Consider the following 19,590-nt stretch of genomic DNA (forward strand, 5'->3'; position numbering starts at 1 on the left):
TTGCTATCCATGCAGCCGTGCATTAGTTTCGTGTGGCTGCTGTAACAAATTATCACAAACATAGAGGCTTAAACAATAGATATGTATTCTCTCACAGTTCTGGAAGCCAGAGTCTGAAATCAACATGTTGGCAGGACCACATTCCCTCCAAAAGCTCTACAGGAGGATCCATCCTTGCCTCTTCCAGCTTCTAGTGGCTCCCGGTGTCCCTTGCCTTGTGGCAGCATCACTCCAATCTCTGCCTCCATCTTTACATGGTCTTCTCTTCTGTGTCTATGTTTTCTCCTTTTCTGTCTCTCATAAGGATGCTTGTCATTGAACTTAGGGCCCACCTGGGTAATCCAGGACGCTCTCATCTTGAGACCCTTAACTTAACCACATCTGCAAGGAGCCTTTTTTTCCAAATCAGGTCACATTCACAGGTTCTGAGGATTAAGATGTGAACATATCTTCTGGGGGCCACCATTCAAACCACTACAGGACATATTTACAACGATCTAATAATGAAGCACTTAAGACCTGTAATCAATAAAGGTGCCACCCTGGTCACAAAATAAGATGGCTCATCATTCTTAACCACAGGAAACAACCAGAGGGGAGATGATCTTGCAGATTAGAGCAGATCTGCAAAAAGTTCTTCATTATTCCTTCCCCGCAACAGACAAGGAAACAAGCAAAGGAAGCTGTGTTCTGCCACGGAAAGCTCTATGGCCAGGCGACTGAACTTTTTGGTTCAGTTTCTGACTTACTGTGAGGACTGAAAATGTAATTAACTTTTTACTCACCAGCACATTGACAGTACAGCTCATGCGATTTTCTTTGTTCTCATCATGCATGATAGTTCGATAATCCAAAAGTCTTTCCATCAGGCGCACAACAAGGTTCACAAAAGTTTCTCCTGTTTTGGCGAGGTATTTGTGCTTCCTGCAATGCTCCAAGAGGCTGAAAATAATTATACACACCTTGTTAATCACACTCAGAGAGAGAAACTTGACTGAGGTGCAATTTAAAATATTTTCCATTATTAACACGTTTTAATTATTTCTGGGCTACAAAGTTCATTGTAGTCTAATTACAGTCTCTTGTCTCTATTCCAACATAAATCCCACTGTTAATCAACACTTACATTTTATCAAATAACACTTTGTACTGTTCATCTCCTCTGCCTCCTTCCACTTCATGATCCAGCTTGGTGATGATCTCATTTTCAAACTATAATTAAACAGAGGAAGCATAAATAATCAGCATGGCAGATATTTCATTTTATGACCTGAGAGTCGACAGCACATAAATCGGCGCGAGATCATCGTCAGACAGTTACCCTCCTCCTCTGAAGCCTGATTTCACTTAAGAGTTGCCAGCCCTGAACCCCCGGAGATTTCTGATGATCCCAGGCCACAGGGGGAATCTTTCATTTCCTTCCCTGGTTAATGGAGCCTAAACACGCATATTCTAATAGCAGGAGCAAGAATCAGAGAAAGACAGAGAAGGAAACCATGGGGAAAAAAAAGTCAGGGAGTAACATGAAAAAAAAAAGTCTCAAACTTTATTTCTATGAACAAGGAGCAACTAAAATAGCTCGTTGGTTCCTGGAAAAGAACAGATGGCATTTCACTTGCCAGCAAAGCGTTCTTTGCAATCTGAAAACATCCAAGGGGCCACTTCACTGTCATTCCTCAATGGATCCTAGTGAAACTTCTCACTCTGGTTGCAAAAATATTATAAAAAACAAGAGAGGCAATGTCTCTAAAGACAGACCAGTAGACACCTCCGGAAGGTCCATCTGCAGGTCTTCCCCTAACTCCCCAAAGTTTCTGAAGGGATTTCCAGAGCATAGGGGTGGGAAAGGACCCTCAGAACTGGTTGAGTGTCTCTTGGACCCATGCTTTTGGGAAAACTCTAAGTTCTGGAGAGGTGCAAATTCTCCAAAATGTTTTCACAGGGGTCATGAACCCCATGGCTAATCATGCTGGAAATAACTACCTCAATAATGATAAATGTGCATCCTCATCCTTTCTGCCAGTCCCCCATCCCTGGCAGAATTCAGAGCCACCTCAGTACCGGGATTCTAACCAGGCCAGTGCTCATGCTGCAAGGGAGCCCTGAAGTTACCCATCCATTTGGGCCAGGTGGGAAGGAGAGGCTGAGAGAGCGTTAGTTCCCAGAGATGGAGACATCCACACTGAACTGAACGAAGATGGACAAAGGAGCAACTGAAGGAAACAGCTGAATTCAGGGTTCACAAAGCAAGCACACCATGGCATGTATGCAAGGGCCTCTGAGATCCCTTTAAAATGTATGCTCAGACACAGCTTTCCCAGGCAACAATCCTCAAGAACCCCCACTATTATTAGGATCCCCTAAGAATCTAAGCTGCCTGAGAGAAAGGATTTTCTTCTTTCTTGGTCACTGCTGTGTCCTCAACCCCTAGAATAGCGCCTGGTGTTGACACTCTACTGGGATGAATGTGCAATGCACACATAAATTATTGGGCAGTCTTGGTGTTCAGCTGGAGCTGGGAGGGCTTTAATATACCAGGAAAGAAGAGAGCCAGCAGGTTGCTAAGACACTTCCTGCTCTCTTGGCCACACACGCCGAGTGCGAACACACTCATCAGAGCACTTGCAGCAGGTACTGCAGGCACCGTGCACTGCACTGGGGACTCAGGGTGCTGCTGCTGCAGTGGCAGCTGACTGTGGCCCCCTGAGAAGCAGAAGGTGAGGGGTCTGGTGAGACCCAGGGAGGAGTCTCAAAGCAAGCACAGACCTGCCTGACCTTGATCAGGACACGCTGCCTGAAGCCACAATTTTATCACACTACAGATGAAACAAAGGCTTAAAACAGGACTGGAGAGAAGTATTGATTCTTGCTTGACATCAAGGACTCGGCAACATCAACAAAAAGCCGGACCTCAGCGAACCCCTGCAATTCTTTTCTTGATCTTCTCCATTGTATCCTACCCCAAATAAACACCCTCTTTCTGATTCTGTTTGGCCTGAGAAGTTCAGGGATTTTAGCAACACAGAAAAAGAGATGGTTGCATTGAAGAAGAAAGAATGCCTTGCTTTTTTTTTTCCACCTGAAGTCTCATGATAATGACTTTTACTATAAAATTATACCTTTGCATTACTAACCCACCATTACCTTGCTCTTTACAGAAAAAACTTCTGTGAAAGGCAGTTGTTTTTGGAATCGAATGGAAGGGAGATGGCCTGCTATTGGCCCAAAAGTTGGTGTTTCAGTGCAGTCCTGTCTCCCAAACAGTGCCAGGACGGGAACGCCAAAGACTGGGTTTGGTGCATGCTGATTCTTCAGAACAGATCATTGAGATACAAAATAACACTGAATTTAATCAAAACGCAGGATTCAACCCCACCCATCGTTAATGAACATACAATGAAGAAGGCATAGGGAATGCAGGAAAACATGCCTCATCCTAACATGGGCAAACACACAGGCATTTTCAAATTGCTCATCACTAGATAATCAGAAGGCATTGGAACTTGGAGTCTTCTTTATGGAAATGGCATGTTTTCTCTGCTTCCACGTAAACCTAGCTGTCACAAACAAGGGCAATAAGGAAGCTCCTTAAGTATGCTGCTAATCAAATTTTGACTGATGAATTTAATGTTTGCTAAAAAGAGTGGATGAATGATAAGTAAATCAGAAGAACACAGCTGATTCTAATTTTACTAACCTCTAGTCTAAACGACATAATTTGCACAAACACCTGGCAAACCTATTCTGTTTATCAGCAAGGATTCAATACCACAGATCTGCAGCAAGCCTCTAATTCCAGGTTCTTCATTAATTTCTACAGAATATACTAGAATCAATTTGCTAGTGTGCTGTGAACTGTTATCATGATCAGAATTAAACGATCCTGTCCAAATAAATCGGAGAAAGTGCATTTGCTGATAGAGCAGAACTGGTTTTATAAAAATCATGTTTATTATCTTACTCGTAAATGCACGCTGCTGGGTAATTTGCAACTGGGTTCTCTACGGTTAGGACAGAATTTGCAAGAGTTTACTGCATTGCTCAAAAGGTAGCAGAGGCTCATTCATGTGATAAGTGAAACCATTATATTTTCCTTTCTTGTCTGAGTCACCACTATCACAACAAAAATATCCACAGAGCATCTCTAAGCACCCAATACCAGTGGCCCCCCCCAAGAATATAAAACATAAGAGGCCACGTATTACTACAGGGCTTTCGGAAGGTTGCTGTTAAATTGAACGTGGTGGAACAGGGGGGCTGTGCTCACAGGGAGATTGACATCGCCGTTAATTCAACTAACTTAGAGAGGAACCATTGCTTTCACCACTCCTTGCTACAGATAACCATGGGTTATCGGCTCCTGTTTAAGAGATCATGGAGTGAAGGGTCTCAGTAGTGGAAAATCTAAAAGCCAATTCTATTTGGTTGGGAATGCATGAGTTTTGTTGGGGGTTAGATGTACCATTCTTGCTATCACGTATTTATACATGTATAAAACCAGTCCTGTACTTTCCAGGCATCCAGAAACATTTATAGAAGAGATCTGGGGCTTTGTCAGAGCAAGGGAGGAAGGTGGACCATTATGGAAAGGTTTGCACAAATAGCTCACCACGTTGAGGAAGTGCTCAGAGGTTTTCAAGAGCTGAGTGAAAGCTAAAATCTAGGAACACAATCTGCTAAGAATATTAGCAAAAGGGTTTCTTTGACCCTTCTCCAAAAATACCTCAGTAAACCGTTGCACTTTGCCCTGCAGTGCTCTACTTTCTCCTGTTTTTCAAGAAAAACTGCTCACAAGATACTGGAAGTAGGACTATGGTTGGAGACTATACCCTGGTACCAAAGAACCCTGAGAATGAGATTCTCTTTGCTTCTGTACCTCCAGATGGAACTGGACCAATCCAATGGAATTTGAGAGCCACATGCCTTCTCTTTAGCATTACAGGAGGGATGGGTGGGAGAAAGTCACTGTATCTTCCAGGAAAACCTGACCTAGAAGAAGGAAGTGTCTTGGCAGAGAGCAGCCTGGCACTCCGACACCCTCGGGGCTCCAGGTGCACATGTTGACATCCAAAAGGTACTGATCTCCCCCAGATCTATCACTCACCCTTTAATCCCTGTGTTCAGACATGCTAATATTTTAATGTATATTGCATTCCTCTTATTTAACCACGCTGAAAACTTACATACGCACTTAAGTAATCTCTGGCACTCCATATCCCATGTTCTAAAGTCCCCACACTCTCTGCATCCAACAGGCAGGCAGCTCACTTTGAAGCTTTTGTGAAATACTCGTGAGCAGACTCATGAATACTCTAGAGGCCCCAAGGCCCCAGACGAGGAGCAGCCTGGCTCAGGAACAGCTCGCTGTGTGGCTGCTACACCCGGCAACACCTCAGACAGGCGCAGCTGCTCCCCATTTCTACATGACCCAGATCAAGGAGTGACTTCTGGGCTGTAGGCAACGACAGTGGACTCCAGGAATATGCCCTCAGAGTGAGTCCTGCTTAATGCGGTTAAAGGAGATTATGAAAGTTTGGGCCTCTCTCTGCAGGAGGGCTAAAAGAATAGAATGCAACATAATCAGAAAGCCTGGAGTCCAGGGTATTAGTTTCCATGATCTCTCAGATCGCTTTTGGGTCTGGAATTCAATGAAATAAAAGCCTAATTTCCATGCCATTTTTCCCCTTTAAGCCTCCAAAACAATAGAATCAAGTATTATTTTTAAAAATGAAAGCAAAAATAAAGAAATCAACAAACAAAATCCCAGTGACTTGAAGAATAAACAAGATAAAATCACCACCAAACAGTCACATTCATATTACAGTGCAAAATACATTGGCTTTCCCACCAAGTGGCAGAAGCTGCCAACATGCACTTAGGTTATTCAATTATTTGCTTAAGGTTACCAGCATGGGCAGGAGGAAGAGATTATTGAAACAGAACTCAGAAACATTGCAAACACAAAGATTACTCATGTTCTAATATTGTTACAACTAAATGGGAATTTCTGGAAGTTGTGGAGCATTTTACCGACCCTCACAAAGATGACAGAAAATAGCTCCATGATTGAAAACATTATTTTGCTGTGGGGCCTTTTCCATTCCATTTTTATTAATGCTATATAGCCCATATGGTCATTTGCTGCAGTTCTCAGCTGTTAGTTCTGTATTTTCCAAAGACATAACACAGGAATTCTTTAAAAAGGTGCCAGAAGAGAATGTAAAGGTATGCTTCTTTGATGAAGCAAAATCCAGTGAGGCTGAGACTCAGAATGGTATTCCTTTGAGGGGGGGGTCTCAGTGAGATGGGGAGAGATTAGTTTAAGGCCAGGTGAAGATTCATCTGTGGTAAGACGGCTCAGCTGGTCTACATGGATGATCTAAGAGGCACTAAGACCACGAAGACTCCAAGCCTCTCCATGCTGACTGGCAGGTCCTGAAATCTTCACAGGTGGGATCTCTCCTTTGACCAAAAAATATCAAGATTTCCTAAAGTCCTCAGTTCCGGTGTAAACATGCTGCTTTGGGACTGGGGTGGGGTAGGTGAGGACGGGGGACGACAAAGACAACAGCAGGGATGACTTGAGGAGTGGACGAGTTGTAAGGAAAGCAAGCCGAGAATATGTCCAGTGGGACTAACGACCAGGAGAGAAGAAGTATAAGGGGACAATTTAGGAGAAGAGGTAGGGCATCCAGATCATAGAAGATTCTTAGACAGGGCTGGAAGACCCAGGACGGCCAAGGGCAGCTGGAGTGTTGGAGGCACTCAGAGAAAATGAAAGAGGTAGAAGAGATGAGAAATGGGCCTTAATTGAGTGGAGACAAAACGGCCACATGGACAGGGCAGAGGAATCACATGAGAACATGGAATGATGACAGAGGGTGGCTAGAGTCCCTGTGGTCAACAATGGCCACCACAGGGCAGGGAGAGGCACCCATGAGAGGCACAGCTAGAATGGACATCAAGCTGAGGTTCACGATGTACTTTTGCCTCCATGCCAATGGAGCATCCACAATGCAAGCACTAAGGAGGAAAAGGACAACCTGAAAAGAAGGCACCATCCCTCTCTCACCAGGACACCAACAGGGATAGAGGACGAATCAGCAAGTGAGGATGTGGGGATGAGAGTGAGCCGTTCAGATCACAAAAAAGTTTATACAGCATCAATCTCTCGTAAAGTCTTCCTTTCACTGGACCATAGATCCATAGCCGTGAACACCAGCTGAACACGAAGTATATTGTTTAGTAGGTGGGAAGGATTTCTGGAAAAGCTCAAGCCCACTCTGTACAAATGTGGGCCTCCTAGTTCAAATGCTTCTGCCAGGTCCAAGCTCCTCCACAGTGGATCAGATCAACTCTCCCCTTGGCTTCAGGTCCCTGCACAACATGTCCTCTCACAGGCGACTTCCACTGGCATTAGAGAATTTTAGTTGGTGGGTCTTTGAAGACCTTATTTGCCACCTGTCGAAACCTGCCTAGAGTAAACGATATCAAGCTGACTAAGGCACTGCCTGCAGCCCTGGAAAGAGTGTCCTGGGCCACCAGGAGGATAGGGCACAGGAATAGACAACTTGATGCCATCCCATCCCACCACCATGCCAGACCATTCAGTGCATGGACCCTGGAGAGGCAGGACCAGTAACACCCAAGGCATGGGCAAGGACACCTTATTCTGAAAGAAGATTCATGCTCTTTCTTGCAAAAGTGGACACAAGGAAGAAGTAGACTCTTGGGGAAATGTAAGTGTAAGAACATTCTAATGAAATGCTCTCCACTGCAGCTGAAGAACACAGGAACAGCAACTGTGGGGCACTTTAGAGAAGCCAATTTGTAACACATGTTTTTGAAATTCCAATAATAGTTTGATGCAGTTTAATCCTGAGTAAAATGGCAGATTTTTCTTCTGAATCCAGCAGGTCCCCTCTCCACTCTAACTGTAAGAGTATAACACAACTGGACACAATCCATATTTCACCAACAGGAGCATATTAATAGCCCTACTCCGAAAGACATAGCAACCTTAAGAAAAAAAGCTACATCCTATGTTCAAAACATTAAAGTTTTGTAAAAACAAAAAACCTTAATGATTTCCCCTCACTCCATTAGCTTTGCACATCTGCTATAAAAGTGGAGCCAATTTAAGCCCTTGTTGATGTGACTAATAAGGTTAGATAATTGGATTGGTGGCAGATTAAATAGCAGCCAGCCAGCCCTGTCCTAGAAGCTCCCTGGGGTGGAGGCAGGGACGGCTGGGCACTGCTGCTGTGTCCACATGCCCGCTCACTACACATTCACAGCCAGCACCTACAAGGAACAGAGGGCATGCCTCATGCTTCAGGAAGAGCAGCTGATGAAGGACCAGGGTTGAACCGAGAATAGAAAGGAGTTAGAACAGACACAGCAAGTTGAGGGACAAATGCTGTGGTCCAGGAGAGCCCTGGATTAGGAACTGACAGAAGCAGACGGATGCTGGAGATGAGACAAGTTGTCGCAAACCTCCAGGAAGGCCAGCAGAGCCACCAAAGACAAGGCCAATGTGAACCGTACCCATAAAACCAAAGGACAAGGAGCCTGGCAGAAATGGGGACAATGGGGAAGCAGGTCTGGGAAGGATGACCTTCCACCTAGGAGGCTGAGATAAGAGCAACAGAAAAAATAAATGGAGATAACCCTACAGAAAAGGGAATTGATCTTTTCCCAATTGAATAAGAACAGATTAATATAGCAGAGACTTTTTCACAAGTTTTAGTTTTTCTGCATTTTAAAATCCTTCGGTGTGCCCCATCACTTGTCTGAGAAGGTACAAGCAGATGACAACACAAATGAACAAATGGGCAATGATTACTGACCAAGAAATTCAAGGAGCTGACTCTGCTTAGCCTGACAGTGGGTTTGTGGACCTGTGTATGCTTTAATTTACATACATCCAAGTGAGGCATGTTTAACGCTAATGAAATTGTTTGTGACATAGAATTAAATGGGCATAACTACTTCATGGTATTGTTCAAGCAGCTGGTTTTCTGGAAAGATGTTTCCTGATATTGGACAGATTTGAAGCCACCACTGGTGGCAGAAAGGTGAGAACGGAGGCAAAAATGCTATGACTCTCATTAACTTTGTGCCATTTACTGACAAGCCTGAGACCCTGTGAACTGGAGAAAACGAAGTACTTCTGCAGGAGATTATCGTAGGATATGTTAAAACTTTAGTGAAACAGGAATGAGACAAAAGGAATGGGAGGAACAACTCAGAAACCAAACTCTCATCCACATCTTTATTCCAACTGCCTTTGCCCATATTTTGACCCCAAGACTGCTTAAAAGAATGACACATGACAATGTTTTGAAGGACTTTGAGCTTAGTTTCCTGGGCCAGGAACATTTATCTACATAAATACATTTTTCCCCTTTACCTGATTCTTTACTTTAATAGCATTTTTTTCGTAAGGTCCTTCTTTGAGGCTTGCTTCATCTAAAATTCAAAAAGTCAGATATATTTTCAGTCTAGGAAGAAGGACTTTAAGTTATAAGTCCTAGTCCTGGTGAGTTGGCAGTGACATTGGATCATGATTTAGTGCCAATGGCAGTGAAGATGGGTCAAGTCTTAGGGCAATAATATATATATACATATTTATTTATTTACTTATTTTTTTGATGAGGAAGATTGGCCCTGAGCTAACATCTGTTGCGGATCTTCCTCTTTCAGCTTGAGGAAGATTGTCTCTGAGCTAATGTCTGTGCCAATCTTCCTCTATTTTATATGTGGGAGGCCACCACAGCATGGCTTGATGAACAGTGTGTAGGTCCGTGACTGGGATCTGTACCCACAAACCCCTGGCTGCTGAAGCAGAGCATGCAAACTTAACTATTACGCCACCAGGCTGACCCCCTTATGGCAATAATATTAAAAAATTTGGCGATAATGTCAAAAGCTACAAAAATATTTTGAATCATCCAATTCCAATTTTGAGAATGTATACCAGGAAAACTTTCAAAAGAAATTCAAGCTCTATGCACGAATATGTTCACTGCACATTTATTCACGGCAGTGAAAATCTGCAAACAGCCTGAATGCCCAACTAAAGGGATGGATAAGAAAAGATTAGCCAACTCATTTTATGAAATGTAATGCCATCATTAAAATCATCATTACTACACTGTAATCAAAGAAAATGCCTTTGATATATTGTCAAACAAAAAGAACAACAACAACAAAAATTTGGACAAAGTTAACAACATTACATTACATATGTACAAAGACTGAGAGTGAACCAGAGAAACAGAAACAGCTGTTCTTTTAAAACAGTCTCTTTAATTTTACAAATAAATAAATGTAAGGAAATCTTCCTCCCCATGGAAAGAAAGGGAGAAACAAGGAAAGAAGGAAAGAAGGAAGGAAGAGTGGGCTTTATGGTTTTCATTTTATTCACTTTTTATGACATCTCTTCCAAGTAGACTGTATTTCATACCAATTTTACAGCTCTGAATTGGAGACATAAAAATGTTCAGTGATTTGCTCAAGGCCCAGGTAGCACCTGGCTAAGCCGCGAATCAATGATGGTCTACCTGACGTCAGTGTCTAAACTCAACCCCTACTCACAGGGCAAGGGGCCTCTTAGCTTTGTATCTGTTTTTTGTTCTGGGAAATTGAAAAATTGTTCTTCCTGGCCACTACCTTCGGGTAGCAATGATGAGGGCTGACCAATTAAAATCTATAAACGAGTCAAAGTTCCTTTAAACTAGAAAGCACAAAGGTGGGGAAGGAAAACTTACCCTTTAAATATTAGATCCCACTAAAGTCTCGCTACTGCAACTGATGCAGTTTTTGCTTGCTTTCAATATAGGAACTTTCCTCAAAATTCCTCAAAAATCGATGTAAAATGCCTAGTACATTAACTTGAATTACTATATTTTGATAAAGGTAGCTTTCAATTTAGAGGACTCCCTACCATTTGGGTTCTTCTCTCGCCTCCTGCAAAGCTTCACGGCCAAACCATTATACACTAGGGAGAAACTCACTGCATGTGCATGTGTGTGGGTTTGTGCGCGTGGCTGTGTTCCCCTCCCCAGGGGTCCAGAAACTCCATGCTTATTTTCATGGAATCCAGGGAAGGAGATTTTGTTACTTCTCAAGCATGAATTATTCAGATTTCACCCTTGCTGTTGATACAGTATGTTTCGAGAACTTTACATACAGTTTCTCTGAGGAATTCTCATCAGTTCCATTGCACAGGTAAAAAACCGAGATACGCACTTAAAAGAAGAAAAGTGAAGACTTTAGACTTTAGAATAATGTAACTCCACAATAAGCAGGCAGTCTTGGAGACTACAGTAACATCTGATTAAACCCTTGATGAGTGCACATACCAAGGAAGGTGAAAAAGAGACTTTCATCCAGGGTTTACTGTGTAAGTAAATCCAGATAAAAATAAGTAAAAGCTAAAAATTGAGAACAATCCCCCACCAAGGATGATAGGCTTCTCCAATAAGGAAAGAGCTAGGATTTTTCTCCTGTAAGCTGTAGGAAATTATATTTTCCATGTTCAACATCTTTAACTCAGGAACCATCTACAAGCCTCTGTCAAGGTTTTCAGGCTTGTCTCCCTGTCTTCCCAAAGCCACTTACCACAACCCTTTGTCCTTACCATCTGGAAGCTGCGGGTGGAATGGAATTCACATTGCATCATATCAAAGAAGATGGGAATGGTGGCTTTGCGAAGTTCTGTCTCAGGAATTAACGTCATTTCTAATATTGGGCCGACCATTTCAGGGATGAATTTTATCTTGTGTTGACCTTGAATAAAGAAACACATTTTTCAGAAATCTAAAAAAGGATTCTAAAATGGGCTTCAATGGACAAAACAAAACAATACAGATCATTGTGAATTTGAATGCCAGGATCCTGGGAATGTGCATCCATTTCTCGTCTGTAAGCAACAATTTTGAACGTTTCCAGCCTTTAGTATAAGAAGTGGACTGTATTCCAAATGTTGTAGGTGAAGCTATTAAAAAATCCATCCAATATGAGGCCTGTAGTCATGACTTGTCTGTAGAGAAGATAAACGCCATTTCACAAACAGACAATTACATCACACGGATCGAGGACCTGAGCAGCTAACGGGGACCCAGTTTTGGATAGAGCAGGGCTGGGAGGCAGGACACGTGGTACCTAACTTTGCGGACAACGAACAAGAGTCGATAAAGTGAGGGAGTTAGAACAGGTGGTCCCTTGGGTCCTCTCTATCTCCAACATCTTAGGAAGAAGAATTTACTATTTGGACCCTCTGTAAATAATGCAGAGTGATGTCTGGAACATTCCGAATGACTGCAGTCAAAGAAATCAAAGCACAGGCCTCAGAATACGAAGCTGTGAAAACAGAAATGATGCCGCCTGCCTTGGTTATTGTGTGATTGGAAAACGCTCTTTTAAATAATTACTTCATTAATCTTATCTCATCCATCTCGTCCAGACATGACTTTTAAAGAATTCAGGAAAGGTTTCTCGAAAGTTCTTAAACAAATGCTACTGCCATTGTGAATAGTAACACATATTATAATATTACCTAACATTTCCTAAGTGCACATGACATGACAAGCCTCGTAGAAAACAACTCATTGAATTCTCATGACGACCTTGGAAGGTAGCTACCACTTCCACTTTTTTTTTTAACAGACTTTCTTTTTTTTTTAATAGACTTTATTTTTGACACCAAAACTGAGCAGAAGGTACAGAGATTTCCCCTATCGCCCTGTCCCGACACGTGCACAGCCTCCCCCAGTATCAATCCGCTCCACTAGAGTGCGTACCGTTCCTAGCCCCATTTTACAGATGAGGAAATGGGGCCATTCCCAAGGCCAAAGAGCTGTTCGATGGAAATGGAGGAGCGAGATTGGAACCCAGGTCTGTGATTCGGCAGCGTCAGCTGGGTCCCTCATTTTAGTGAGCCCTCTCCTGCCTGCTGGTCACAGGAGCTTTCCAGGGTACCAGAACTCTCCACTGCTCTGTAAAAGAAATGGTGCTGCCTATCCACATCACTCCCTTCCCTCTCTGCTGTAACAGGAACCCAGACACAGAGGACAGCGACCTGTCATTTTAGCTACGATTGCTGGGGTATCACAACTCTAAAATGAGTCCCCCAGAAAGTAGAGACTGGCTTCTTGCAGACACCATTTTTCTTTCCTATTTCAACTATTTCTGTTGAAAATCTTGGTATCCTGCATTTTGAGGCCTCTGCCTTTGACTCAGACAGATGCTGCTAACTCAGATTCTCCTTTTTATTTTTGGCCACCATTGTGCCCCACCCCCACTGGGGCCCCCACACTCTCTGGATATGCTGCTTCTAAATTCCTGAGGGCTGGGAGTGACATGGGTGAGCTTATAGAAAACTTGAAGTGAGCCAAGGAAGGTCTAAGCAAAGGCAGAGAGAAGAAGCTGCAGGAACCACCAGCTACTGGACAACTCATTTCTAAAAAAAGAGGGAGTTGGCCTTATTTAAAGTGATGTAGGGGCTGGCCCAGTGGGTCAGCAGTTAAATGTGCACGTTGTGCTTTGGTGGCCCAGGGTTCGCCAGTTCGGATTCCAGGTGTGGACATGGCACTGCTTGGCAAGCCATGCTGTGGTAGGCATCCCACATAGAAAGTAGAGGAAGATGGGCACGGATGTTAGCTCAGGGCCAGTCTTCCTCAGCAAAAAGAGGAGGATTGGCAGCAGTTAGGTCAGGGCTAATCTTCCTCAAAAAAAAAAAATAAAGTGATATAATGTAATTTAGAGGCAGGTCCTATCAAGAGAGTGATCTTTTAAAAGTCTTACCCCTTTTTCATTAATTTCAGAAATCTTAATTTATTTTCATTTCACCTCATTACAATTTATATTATTTCACTTCCAACATAAAACAGAAGAATGCACAAGAAATTAAATGCTTGAATGAGTTATTTGCGACATTCTGTTATTAACACCAGCAATTTATCCAGAGTTAATCAATCTTACTAACATTTTCACACCATCAGGAAATAGAGTGGATACTCTAAAGAATTTGGTTTTCTTTATAACTCAGCTAATAAAGATTTCTGTAAAGAGAATCATTCAAGAAATTTGGCTATTATAAATAACTACACTTAAGAAAATACATAATCCTCCCAATTAGCCTAAATTAATATATTTCTAAAATTTGTATGGGGTGGACACCCACAAAATGTAACCTTCTATAAGGACTCTGAATGTAATTAAAATCCTATTTTCAGTAATATTTGACTAAGGCTGTAATAACGTGATTCTCGTCACTTCTCCAAATGCTCAATGTTTCTGAAAGGCATGTAACTGCAGCAAAGCATTCTCTTAAAAACGCTATTATAGCCAGTCTCTCAGGTGACACTTTTCTTGTGTTATGCCTAAAAAATGTCAGAGCCAATGTTTCAGAAAACAGATGATAGTGACAGCGAGTTGTTCATCAACCACAATTTGAGTGTCACAGAGAGCTCTGTCTGTCAACGACAGCTTTTATTGTTCTGGGCTGGGAGGCGCGTAGAAGGCAGTAACAAGTGGTTGCAGATACAGGCACTGGAAAAATAAATGACAAAGGCCACGGTTTCCTAATCTTCGACTATTATTACACTTCCCATTAATACAGGAAACACTGGCCTGGGGCCAGCGCTGAGCTCTATCTGTGATGATATCCCTGTGGATTTGACCTTCGAGAAGGAATGGTCCTCAAGGTGAGCAGGGCTGAGTGAGGTTCTTCAGTATTCATCCTTTTTTTTTTTGACATTTGCATTATGGATTTCCCCTGGAGCATGTCTTGCTCAAATGTAATGATGGACTCAGGTTTGGAATCAATGAGGATCAAGGTGACTCCTGCAGTGTAGACTTCAAGAAAAAAAGGATACATTTTTTTTTTCCCTTTTGAGACAAAAGAAGAACAGGCTAATTATCAGACGACAATGGGAATATGTCACCTCCACTCACCCTGCCCATCTCCTAGTTACTCCTCCCCAATTCTTTAAAATCCACCTAGAGTCTTTCTCCTAGTTACAAACATGGAGCCGTCACCCCCAGGAGTGGGACGTGCTCTCACACGGAACCCAGGTTCTCCCCCATTAGCAGCCTCCCCCTGGATGATCTCTTTACAATCACCACTATTCAGAAATCCGGGATATTAAACCTAGTCCTATCCCAGGAAAATCTCCGTATACACAAAGGTAGACAGAGCAAAAAATTCCATCACCCAGTCCAACTGATGAGGTCTCCTTGTATATGAGCTTTAATGAAAAGCACACAATTTGTCCAGTCCCAAAAATACCCAGGGAGGGAATCCCTGCGTGAAAAACATCCCAGACCGAACCCAGCCCATAGAGATCTTTCGGTAAGCACATTTGTTCTGGCTGGATTGGGTGGATAGACCATGCTGGCTCCAGCGTGCCGTAGGTAACAAACCGAATGTAAATCGAGGCGGCGACAGCGAGAGCAGGTGCTCCAGCAAGCTGCCTCGCAGGGCACGCTCTGATAAATAACTCAAGAGCTGGGTAAATGAGCACATTTTCCCCCTTCTCTTTTGGAGAGAGTCTGCTTTTGATTTCCTCTTTCAGACTCAAAATATGACAGGTTTGGGAGGGAAAAAAACTGTGCTGCCCTGTCCCATGGGGCAGTGCCGTTTTTGCACTTGCATTAAATGCAGCGAAACAGACCCTGGATCCTCTGCCCGAAGCTCTGCGTGGAGGTGTGATCTGAGACACTCATCTCCGTGTACCCACTCATTATTGGGAAGACTCAAGGCAGAAACTGTCTCATGGAGCATTGGGCTTAAGGCTTGATCGAGTGATAGGTGACTAATTGTAGGATGATAAATTTATCTGACTTCTATTTTTATTTTCTTGGCAGAGCTGGCTATATCAGCCCGCCAATATGTTCCCAAACCTGAGCCCATTAAAAAGAGAAAAAAGCTGTGTAGAAAATAGGTTGTGTACATCTTGGGTAACTGAGATGTGCTGTCACAAATTTCCAGAGTGGCGGCCTAGGCAATGACATCCGTGGGCAGGCTCCAACACCTGAGAGTCGCAGCGGGAAAGACACAGGCTGCCTGAGGTGACCCCATGCAGCTATTCTTAATCGTTAAGAGGGGCTGCTTGGGGCACATCCTGTGGGCAGCTGATATTTTTATTACTTTTTTTTTTAACTTTCAAAAATAATTTAATTATTTTACAAGCAAAGAACCCAATTATGTCGGTCAACGGTACTTTCTTGCTGTTACCAGCTCCCTGCCCTTAATTGACCAGCGTCATGGTTTACAGTTGACCTCTGGGCTGCTGCTTACGCCAGAGTCAATGTTCCTGGCTGAAAAGCTACAAAACACAGATCTTATGCATTCATTGCTGTAATCAAATCAGCACCTGACAGGATGAAATGGGGCATTTGCTCTCGTAACTGCATCCTTGACGTTCCAAATCAAAAGTCTCCCTCACTTGACTCAGCCTATCTGGAGTCTAACGACAGATAATGTCAAGAGATAATGTTAAGGGGGTAGGCTCTACTTCCTCTGAGAGCACAGGCAGACGGAGCCACTGCAACTAGCTCTTCCCCTCCACTTGGGGGCTTCTGCAGTGGATTTTTATTCCTGAGAACCAGCTGGTGCCTCCTGCTAAACCAACCTTCTTAATTTCTATGTTGTTAGTATTATCCCAAACGGCTTTAAAGAGCTGATTCACACCACAGTGCACCCTCAGAAGGTTGCGCCATCACAAGGGCCTGGAGGTGGCATCACAGAGAAGCACCCACTCCCCTGGGCCCACCTCACCTTCCTTCATGGCAATCATGCAAACGCACAAAAATGAAATGGAGCCAGTTTCAAAGGGTGCTCAATCTCCAGGTCTACAGAGGTGGTGATGAACACAATTTCTATAGAAAAAAGAAAACCAGAAGGGCAGGAGCACCATCAGTCAGGCCAGCTGTGGCTCGAGCCAAGTTTTAGAGGCTCCCTCCATGCCAGGCAGTGGCCCCTCAGTGGAGGGGCCATGAGGGGGTAGTCCTGGGGGAGCGGTAAGGGGCCAGGGCGGGCTGAGTTGGGACAGCAGCTATTTATCAAGCATATTTCAATATGTTAATGATCAGTCTGAATATCCTCCAGGATGGATGTAAAAAATACTATCAAGGCATTCACAATGAAGCGCTGTCATTTGAAAACATACCTGAAACTGTCCTTTTTGGGGAAATACACCACTCATAGTTTGTATTTTAGAGTTGAAACTGAACAACTCATAAGAAGGGGCTGTCACTCTCTTAGGAAGGGCCAGGGTGAAGGACAGCCTCAGAGAGGCCCCCACGCAGAGGAGCAGCAGGTCCACGCTGAGAGCTGGCCATGGCAGGTGGAGCACATATCACCTCCGCCGTGGATGCTGGCGCCTAGAAAAGCCCTCGACTTCCTCTGGTCCAGCAGAGAATGGCTCCCTCCACGCCATCTCTCTGAATGTCCCTCCCCATCCACCCTGCCCCTCTCTCCAATGGGGCTACACTCGGTCCCTTCCTGGCACGAGTCCTGCAGTGTCTGGCCTGCCGGGGCAAATGACAAATGCCTCTGTCAGTGCACGATCAATTAAAATGAATCATGAATGGTCCTCCTCCCTGTTCTAGAAGCCTTAGCATGTCATTACTGAGATCATCATCGAATATATACCAAAAGAATTATTGAGCTTCAGGACTGGAAGGCTCTTGAAAACTTGAGTTCAACCTCTTTATCTTACAGCCTAGAAAACTAATGGAAGCCCAGACAGTCTGGATCATGTGACTGAGGCCTCAAAGGTGGGCATGGGCAAGGATGACAACTCCAGTGGGACTCATCAAGTGTCTTCACTCAGAGTCCAGGGCTCCTACTCTCCCAAGGATGGCAGGATGACCAAGGACAGGATGGTGCCTGCAAGGTTCTGGTTGGAGATGTAGCAAGCCCTTTGACACCTGATAGTGAGTACTTAGATTGTGGACATTTAAGCTGCTGAAGCAAAGTCCTTTGCATTGACTGAGCAGAGAGTTTCCTTAAGGGGTCCTCAGCTGCCTCCAGCACTGATACCCGAACAGCATGTGGGGTGCAGGTTCTATTTCCACTGAGAGCACAGGCAGACGGAGCCATTGCAACCAGCTCTTCCTCTCCACTCAGGGGCTTCTGCACTGAATTTTTATTCCTGAGAACCCAGCTGGTGCCTCATGCTAACCCAAGCTTCTTAATTTCTATATTGCTGGTATTATCCATAGAGGATCTTACAGACTTTTTCCCCCCAAGATGTTCTGCATTTATTTTTCTGTGCAAAGACCCATTTGAAAAAGACTCTATCCTTCAAGTAAACAGAAAGACAAAAGAATATTTAGAAATTCTAACTTTCCCTAGTGATGTGATAGGGCTTTCCTTTACACACGTTTGCTGACATCCTGGCACTTGTGAAGGATTAGGAGTCAAATGCCTCTGAGGAAATCTGGCATCAGTTGATAAGAGGCCACCTTGAACTTGCTGACTGCCAAGCCAAATCACAGGCATGACCCTCACACCCTGCTCCTGTCTGCTCGAAGGGTCCTCAGGAGGGTGCAGGAGTCCAGTTCCACGCCTTCAGCAGAAACCACGTGTGATCTTTATCGCCTTGTTTCATTCTGCCCAAGAAATAGCAGTACATGAGGGCATCTTTCTAGCCACACTCTCCAGCCACCAAGGGAAGCAGGAAGCTATTCAAGAAGCGAGGAGGTTGGGAGGCAATTGGTTACCCCAGCCCTGAGGGTTAATAAATGAATCCCTGATGCAATGGGGTACCTAGAGAGACAAGTGGACAGATGCCTGCCTCCTGCTAGAGGAAAACAGTCACTGTGGGCTTCAGGTGCCAATCTGAGGGAAGCAAGCAGAGCCTGGATGACTCTGAGGCAGGAAATGCAACCGAAGCCTCGCACAGGACGATGCATGGCGCTGAAGAAAGACGCCAGGGATACCCAGGCACAAAGCAAGCTGAGAGCGGACGACAGGTGCCAGGAGAAGCTTAACTTCAACTAAGAGATAGGCCAGGTTCACAGAGGACACATTAAAGATGGTGAGAGGACACCAAATTATAGTCAGTTATTTATTCATGTAAGGAGCTATCTAAAAGAATGACATGTCATAGCACTTGAGATTTTAATAGAAAATTCTTTCTTATTTTAACCGATTAAATTATATTAATTTCTTATCTTTTTTTTTCTTTTCTTGTTCAATGTAGTAAGAACACTTAAAAATGAGATCTATTCTCACAAATTCTTAAGGGTTTGATACAGTATTGTAAACTTTAGGGACTATGTCTACAGCAGATCTCTAGAACCTACTCATCTTACATAACTGAAACTTTGTACCCTTTGGCCAACACTTCCCCACTTCCTCCTCCCTCTCCCCACCCCTAGCAACCACCATTCTTCTCTCTGCTTCTATGAGTTTGACTCCCTTACATATAAGTGGAATCATGCAGTATTTGTCCTTCTGTGACTGGCTTATTTCCCACAGCATAATGTCCTCCAGACCTTTCCATGGTTTTGCATATGACAGGATTTCCTTTTTTTTAAGGCTCAATAATATTCCATCATATATGTGTGTGTGTA

At 43.7% G+C, this 19,590-nt stretch overlaps 1 protein-coding gene across 3 annotated transcripts in view; it reads right to left on the reverse strand.

Moving 5' to 3' along the window:
* DOCK1 (dedicator of cytokinesis 1) overlaps positions 1–19,590 on the reverse strand; it is a 505,440-nt gene that overhangs the window by 67,472 nt on the left and 418,378 nt on the right. For all 3 annotated transcript variants that reach the window (XM_070481013.1, XM_044748741.2, XM_070481015.1), the window contains exons 33-35: positions 11,645–11,793; positions 1,127–1,212; positions 786–942 (exon numbers count right to left, since the gene is read on the reverse strand). In XM_070481013.1, the coding sequence (XP_070337114.1) occupies positions 786–942; positions 1,127–1,212; positions 11,645–11,793 (392 nt within the window). The remainder of the gene's footprint in view (positions 1–785; positions 943–1,126; positions 1,213–11,644; positions 11,794–19,590) is intronic.

This window comes from Equus asinus, chromosome 2, assembly GCF_041296235.1.
Source record: "Equus asinus isolate D_3611 breed Donkey chromosome 2, EquAss-T2T_v2, whole genome shotgun sequence".
NCBI classification, from domain to species: Eukaryota; Metazoa; Chordata; class Mammalia; order Perissodactyla; family Equidae; genus Equus; species Equus asinus.